This window comes from Leiobunum rupestre, chromosome 7 (genome assembly GCF_980474605.1).
Source record: "Leiobunum rupestre chromosome 7, qqLeiRupe1.1.hap1, whole genome shotgun sequence".
Classification (NCBI taxonomy): Eukaryota; Metazoa; Arthropoda; class Arachnida; order Opiliones; family Sclerosomatidae; genus Leiobunum; species Leiobunum rupestre.
Window position 1 is genome coordinate 43,861,390 of NC_143390.1, and position 8,830 is coordinate 43,870,219.

General features: G+C 35.5%; 1 protein-coding gene across 1 annotated transcript; it reads right to left on the reverse strand.

The window, feature by feature from the left end:
* Positions 1-778: 778 nt before the first annotated feature.
* LOC149936404 (calsequestrin-1-like) lies at positions 779-2,993 on the reverse strand. Its single transcript, XM_090152887.1, has 9 exons — positions 2,700-2,993; positions 2,554-2,632; positions 2,397-2,494; positions 2,072-2,338; positions 1,912-2,004; positions 1,675-1,845; positions 1,534-1,608; positions 1,329-1,464; positions 779-1,215 (listed from the first exon to the last, which is right to left on the reverse strand). Exons 1-9 carry the CDS (start codon positions 2,946-2,948, stop codon positions 842-844), a joined length of 1,542 nt encoding a protein of 513 aa, XP_090009013.1. The 5' UTR covers positions 2,949-2,993; the 3' UTR covers positions 779-841.
* Between the last annotated feature and the right edge of the window lie 5,837 nt (positions 2,994-8,830).

Genomic DNA, 8,830 nt, shown 5'->3' on the forward strand with positions numbered 1-8,830 from the left:
CCAGTAAATAACGTGCGAGTCAACGTAGCAACGGTTTTCAATTTCAATTGGTCGAAAATCATCCCAGGATGCAATTTGTTTCAAGCAATCGCTAACATGATGATGTAATCAGCAGCCAAAGAAATTTTGAATAGTCCCTACATTTAAAAAGAAGTCAAACTATACACTCTATTTAGAAACGTTTACTGGGTGCCGCCATTATCGTACAGACTACCAACGAGCAAGCCCTCAACCGCAGAAATTTCATCCCCCCAAAACTGGTTTTTTCATCTCCCTCCCCGTAGACTGTAAGGTAATGGCGGTCGATTGGGAAAGCGCGTTTAAGAGTCTATATGGGCTCAGGCCGGACTGGTCCGGGCGGCTAACCGGCGATCGCCGGTCAAATCGGGACCAAAGAGGAAAAATTTGGCATTAATGGGAAATGGGGCCAACTACTGGCCAGTGCGGCCCTGCATGGGATTAGTATTAAAGTAACGTAATTTAATCTAATCTTTATCAAACTCTTGCCTATCCAAAACACGCTGAAAACCAGAGCTTAGAAATCATGAACTCAATGAGAGATCAGAGAAATAACGATAGCGTAATCTACAGACAATGAAATTGGGAACCGTCGCTATTTTTGGTGGATTCTGGCGTAAGACCCAAACATGTACTACAAGCAGAAGTAAGTGAATTCATTTACTTCTGCTACAAGTATTGTGTCAAGCAAAAATTTTCATTTGGAGATCGGTCAATTAAACACTTAAGTACCTTAAATATTGTAATAATTGAATAACGCTTGTATAATTAAATTAAGACAACATTTATTAGTAAATTTCAAAAACGAAAGTGTACAATTTTTTCAAAGATCCGATTTGGGAGTTTTGGTCGAAACTTGTTCTCGTGACGGAGGTTTAGTGACTTGCTTAGGTTTGACGATAACTTCTACGGGAGTAGACGACAATGTGGAATGAACAGTATCTCCGGTTACTTCGCATACCCAGCTACCGTCATCGCGACCAGATGTAGCGCCGGTAATTCTGAGACTACAGTCTCCCAGTGTCGTATCTCCAACCCAACTGACGTGAGAGAGCCGGTCCAAGTTGAAGCCGATGTTCTGGCCGTTTCGAAGCCATAGACAGTCGCCTACTATGTTCTGAACGATGCAATCCAGCTCGAACGTATCACCTTCCTCCACTTGAACGTTTTTAGGGGCCCGAATTAATGACTGCAAACCTACATAAACAATAATTAGCTCCACCAGTACCCAAGGCACGGCCATAGACCTAAGCCAACGAAAGACTCAAGTGCCATTATGCCAGGAGGTCAGGTTTTATATAGAGAATTACCGTGAGACGTAATTAGAGTAAGGCTATTGTTAGTCACTCCTGAGAACCATTCTTTAATCATGGCAACGTTCTGTACATCCGCTTGTTTATCAGCCGTCATGTTGAGAAGCTGGCTGCTAAACCACGCGCTCTTGTTCTACAGATGATAGAATTAAAAATGTCAATTAAAACTAAATTTTTGAATTCCCATAAACAAAACACTTACCGTTGAGAATTCAATTACTCCCATGGCCGGTAGAATGCTGGGCATACCGTAGGTTTTGCTCAAGTAGTCTTTCATCTACCAGAATACCACAGTTTTCATATACCAGTTGAGAAGAAACATTTGACATGATGGCGTACTTACCATAGAAATTATGGGGAAACTCTCGGGATCTAGCCAGATGACATTAAGAGATTCGTATGTAGAGTCCGTGTTGTTACGGATGATCTTGGTCAAGAGTCGATCGAAGTAGCCTCCAACTGATGTAGCGCGTTCACCAATAGCGATAACTGTACTGGCCGGTAGCTCCAACATCTTGCACAAGATTATTAGTTTTATTGAATAGGTATTTCTGTTACAAGAAAAGTTGGCGCGTCTTACCAATGTTTCTTCCAAGTTATCTTCCGTAAGGTAAAGGAAAGCGCTAACTCCGTTTTGCTTCACGAAATTTTCGATATCCAGAGTACTAGCGGGCTAATAAAAATAACGTATAAGAAAACTAATTTTAAATTCACTTAAAATAAACAGCCTTTTATATTACATTAACTGCGCATGGAATAGGTAATTTATGGGTTGGTTTGTGGAGATGAATTTGACCAACGGTATCCAATTTCAAGTGCTTCGCTACCAAACGATCGAAAACGGCGTAAAATGGAATATCCGGGGCCAAGCTCTTTGCGGCGGTCTCGTAAGCTTCGAAATCTCCAGTTCCATTAACGAAGAACCCAACGAGCCTGGTTTGTTGGACGGCGTCGAATGCCATCTTGTCCAATTTTCCATTGATGGCTTTGATGGCCGACGTTCGCAACTGCCAAGAATAAAGATACTCAGTAATGTCCCAATTTGACGTAGTTCATTTGTGGTACCTTCTTGAGATAAGAGATGAGCGTGGTTATATCCCGCTTCCCCCTGTAGTTATAGTGCTTGCCATCGACAAAGACATGAATGCCCAAGACGCTCAAACCTGAGAAGATTCTATTTTGTTTACGATATATTCTTTAAGAGGAACTAAGTGACACTTACTTCCGCTAAGTAAACTGGTATTTTTAATTTTGACGCTTATCACGGTAACTTGATCAGCGGAAAGTAGTTGGGCCGCAACCTGCAAGTTTTGGATGTCTTTATGTATAAACCATTTAGTAACAAGTTAAGAATACCGCAACACTTACCTCGTGAAAACTGTCATCACTACCCTTCAAGCAAGAACATTCGTCCGTTACGTTACCATTATCAACAAATACGACGTTTATTCCAGGGGCGGTAACGGCAGTGGTCACTTCGGCTATTTGTTCTTGGGTAAAGTACTTAACTCTGGAAACTCCGTCATGCCTGGGTGTCTTGAGAAAACTCAAAAGGGAGGCCCGGGAGAACGCGAAACAAAACAAGGCGCAAAACGCTACAACAGCCAAATTCTTCATGATTACAACCGATCAACTCAACGCTAGAAAGACTCGCCAACGTCGTAAACACTTCAATTTAAAGAAATCTTTCCGTAGACTTTAATCTGCCAAAAAATCTGGCTTTTTAATCTCGTGGAAGGCGGAGCTACGTTATTTTTAAACGATAAAAAACGCACCTCGCTCTCTTTAGGTGAAGTTCATTGCGTTAATTTAATATTCCACCTCTTGACTGACGCAAAGTGATGACGTGATTGAACATGGTGAGCTAAGGAGGACCGGCCAATTATCTACAATCAGTAACATTCATTGTCTTGTTCTACGAGTATTTTTATCCTGCTTATCTTATGAAGTATAAAAACTATTACGATAGTTAGTCCCGAATTGATAAAAAAATTAAGCGCGCCATATTTTCGATTAACAGAACTTGGTAACCGCTTTCTTCATCCAAATTTTGATGAACGATTTTATGTCATTTTATTTTTTAAGGAAAAGGGATAATATAGCTAAATCCTAAACAAATTTGAAGAAATTAAAAAACTTACAAATAACTCGTACCAATAGGTCTTCGAGCAAACCAAAAGACGCGAATCTCGGATCAAATAGATCTTCGAGAAATAAACTATTTGATCCGAGATTCGCGTCTTTTGGTTTGCTCGAAGACCTATTGGTACGAGTTATTAGTAAGTTTTTAATTTCTTCAAATTTGTTTAGGATTTAGCTATATTATCCCTTTTAATTATGGACTAATATACTTTTTCGCGTATTTTATCATCCTTCGCACAGTCCATAGGTGCTTTCTTCTAACTTATTTTATTTTTTTAAGACACTAAAAAGATTTAAAATAATATCTTATTATAAGTAAGATCACGAATTTATTTAACCCATGAATTGTAACATTAGCCATGGTGACGTCACTGTTTTCTTTAGTAAATAAGAATAAGGCAGACCATTTGTACCAGCGGGGGGAGGGGAAAACGGGGTTCAGTGCCGGATTTACCATTAGGCACTTTAGACACAGTGCCTAGGTCCTACGAACGAGCTTTTAGAGACTACGAAAGATAGATATATATATATAGATATATATATATATATAGATATAGATATAGATGGTAGACAATCTAGAGCTAAGTGTCTAGGGCCTACGAAAACCTCAATCCGCTACCGACGGGGTTAATGCTCCTTTCAAGACTTATGAATGTATTTATGAAGTTTACTCCACCTTAGGATATCCCCAACCTTAGAAAAATGTTGAGAGGTAGACATCAGTCGTGGTAACATATGTAATGTTACCTGCAAGAACCATTACCCCCATGGCAGTGTCCCTATTAAAGCCTAGTTCCCACTTAGCGAAAAAAACAATTTTCGCGTTGAAAATTGACGCTCGCGAATAAAATTTGAGATTTTTTTCAAATTCGCCGCTAAAGTCGCGTCTCCGCGGTATTTCGCGAATGTTCTATTTTTTGACGTCCACACCTTGGCGATAAAAAGCTTCAGCCAATCACAAAACGCGTTCCCTCGATCTCTTCCGCTCCCGTCCGTCACTTATTAAGCCTAGGTCTTTAGAAAAGCGGCTCAGCCAACTTGACCAAGATACTGAAGTAAAGGTAATTATCTCACGAATAGAATCGTTTATTTATTTGAATTATCAACAGGAACATCCATTTGGTTCATTTTGAACTGATGTTTTATGTTAGGCCTAAACATTACTACAAACCCGCACGAGTTGTTTTCAGCGTTTTTAAATTTTCGCGCTAAAGTGAGAACCGCTTCCCCAGCGACCGAAAAAACGCGTCTTTTTTCATTGCGCGAAAATTTTATTCGTCTCGAAAATTTGCCAAGTGGGAACTAGCCTTTACTTTCCGTAACTTGAGTAAGGCGCGTTTAAGTTCACCGTGGAATGAAAATTCTCTAAACAAGTTCGTTTGAAACTTTGGGTTAAGTCATTTCGCTGTTGTCCCAGGAGGTTGAAGGGGTGTTATAAGTAGCGTTGCCAAAAGGCAGACATACATCGATTGGATAATCAGATAAGAAGTTAGAAGGGATCTAACCGAGGGTGAACCAAGTATGACCAGTTTCGCTATCCAAGAACGTTTATAAGTCCATGGTAATAGGCATACGCCATAGCTAAGCCCGGCCTTGAAACAGCCGACATAAAATTATTTCACAAATTAAAACTTACAAATTACAACCTAAAATCATAAGTAACATAATAACAATAAGTATGACACTTCATATTGCTTTAATGCTAATTTTCTACCCGAACCTTTTTTCGGCATTAATACTCTCTTCAAGCTGTGACTTGGACTCGCGACTTACCGTTTTGCATGACTACGTTTTGATAAAAATTTAAGCTTAATATCGGAGAGCATGTTCTGGAGTCGCGAGGGGCTTTGGCTTTGTTTTGAAGCCCGCGTGCGAATCACACGTGATAAAAAAAAACATGAGCTCGTGGCGCCGAGAAAAACTTTTTTATTTTTTTTCATTTTAGCCTAATATTTCGCCTATCTATCGGAAACCAGATATTTCGGCTTAGCGGAAGTCTCGCATATGTTAGGCACTAGAGGGCTCTGTGCTGAGAAAACAACTTGATTGCGCAATAACTATGAAAATCAGTTTGGTTGTAAATATCGTTAATTGTCATACTCATTGTTATTATGTTACTTATGCCAAAAATTTTATCTAAACAAGAACTAATGTATTTTATTGTTTTTTTTTTTAATTTCACTTTCAGTATTTCGGTCTCATTTCACTACAATTTTATTTTATTTGAATCATATTTGAATTGTTATTTTACATTTGAACTATAGCTGAACTGAATTGATCACATAATGCCATGAATGTAACCATTAAAACGGAATTATATCAATCAGTAGCGTAGCCAGGATTTTGTTTCGGGGGGGAGGGGCACACCATTGAATAAAAAAGTAAAAAAATAAAAATATTTGTACGTACGATCATACGTTTCGGGGGGGGCATGTGCCCCCTGTGCTACGCCACTGATATCAATACCCTTTCTACCAGCTGGGGCTAAGATGGGCGGTGTTTTTCTGCGTTTTACGTAATCACTTAAGCCATAAGTGTGACACTTCCTATTCTTCACATGCTAACGTTTTACTGAGAGCTATTCACAAGACAGACTGCATTACGCGCTTCGTCGGTGTTTTGCGTCCGCGTGATTACGCGTCAGACGTAGCCTTTGACAGCGCCTCGATAGGGGGAGATTTTCTTCTTGTGATGACGTCACTCCGTTACTAGCTCTCAGTAAAATATTCCCCAAATTGACAAACTTATGGAACAATATTATAGACTTATGGAACAATATTATAGACTTATGGAACAATATTATAGACTTATGGAACAATATTATAGACTTATCGAACAATATTATAGACTTATGGAACAATATTATAGACTTATGGAACAATATTATAGACTTATGGAACAATATTATAGACTTATGGAACAATATTATAGACTTATGGAACAATATTATAGACTTATGGAACAATATTATAGACTTATGGAACAATATTATAGACTTATGGAACAATATTATAGATTTATGGAACAATATTATAGATTTATGGAACAATATTATAGACTTATGGAACAATATTATAGACTTATGGAACAATATTATAGACTTATGGAACAATATTATAGACTTATGGAACAATATTATAGACTTATGGAACACTATTATAGACTTATGGAACACTATTATAGACTTATGGAACAATATTATAGACTTATCGAACAATATTATAGACTTATGGAACAATATTATAGACTTATGGAACAATATTATAGACTTATGGAACAATATTATAGACTTATGGAACAATATTATAGACTTATGGAACAATATTATAGACTTATGGAACAATATTATAGACTTATGGAACAATATTATAGATTTATGGAACAATATTATAGACTTATGGAACAATATTATAGACTTATGGAACAATATTATAGACTTATGGAACAATATTATAGACTTATGGAACAATATTATAGACTTATGGAACACTATTATAGACTTATGGAACACTATTATAGACTTATGGAACAATATTATAGACTTATGGAACAATATTATAGACTTATGGAACAATATTATAGACTTATGGAACAATATTATAGACTTATGGAACAATATTATAGACTTATGGAACAATATTATAGACTTATGGAACAATATTATAGACTTATGGAACAATATTATAGACTTATGGAACAATATTATAGACTTATGGAACAATATTATAGACTTATGGAATAATATTATAGACTTATGGAACAATATTATAGACTTATGGAACAATATTATAGACTTATGGAACAATATTATAGACTTATGGAACAATATTATAGATTTATGGAACAATATTATAGATTTATGGAACAATATTATAGACTTATGGAACAATATTATAGACTTATGGAACAATATTATAGACTTATGGAACAATATTATAGACTTATGGAACAATATTATAGACTTATGGAACAATATTATAGACTTATGGAACAATATTATAGACTTATGGAACAATATTATAGACTTATGGAACAATATTATAGACTTATGGAACAATATTATAGATTTATGGAACAATATTATAGACTTATGGAACAATATTATAGACTTATGGAACAAGATTATAGACTTATGGAACAATATTATAGACTTATGGAACAATATTATAGACTTATGGAACAATATTATAGACTTATGGAACAATATTATAGACTTATGGAACAATATTATAGACTTATGGAACAATATTATAGACTTATGGAACAATATTATAGACTTATGGAACAATATTATAGACTTATGGAACAATATTATAGACTTATGGAACAATATTATAGACTTATGGAACAATATTATAGACTTATGGAACAATATTATAGACTTATGGAACAATATTATAGACTTATGGAACAATATTATAGATTTATGGAACAATATTATAGATTTATGGAACAATATTATAGACTTATGGAACAATATTATAGACTTATGGAACAATATTATAGACTTATGGAACAATATTATAGACTTATGGAACAATATTATAGACTTATGGAACAATATTATAGACTTATGGAACAATATTATAGACTTATGGAACAATATTATAGACTTATGGAACAATATTATAGACTTATGGAACAATATTATAGACTTATGGAACAATATTATAGACTTATGGAACAATATTATAGACTTATGGAACAATATTATAGACTTATGGAACAATATTATAGACTTATGGAACAATATTATAGACTTATGGAACAATATTATAGACTTATGGAACAATATTATAGACTTATGGAACAATATTATAGACTTATGGAACAATATTATAGACTTATGGAACAATATTATAGACTTATGGAACAATATTATAGACTTATACTTAAGCTAATCAGGAGACAGGCTTAATCCACAAAAAGGGATTGCGCGATTTAACTGGCAAAGAAAACGACTCGTGATTCTTAGAAAAATACCTATACTCTCTAATCTATCCAAATTACTTGATAATCACAGGGCTGATACTCAAATTCATAACTAATTTTAGTGGAAATAGTAACTAACCTCTTCAAAAATAGTAACCAAAAAGTAACTAAGAAATAACTTAAAAACACGAATTTAAAGTAAAAATCACAGTTTATTGCTTAAAAAAATCGCACTAAAATGTGGCTGCCAAAATAGGAGTAGACATAAGTTGGCTTAGGGAGCGGCCGTTACATTTCTAGGGAATTGGCCGGTGGCGGCCTCTCCCGCTAGTTTTGTAGCTAAACACGTTTCCCTTCGTTACGAATAAAGGATTTTGTTAAAAGACGGCTTTTTTGATTTCTATGGGCAGTACTAAAATTAAATA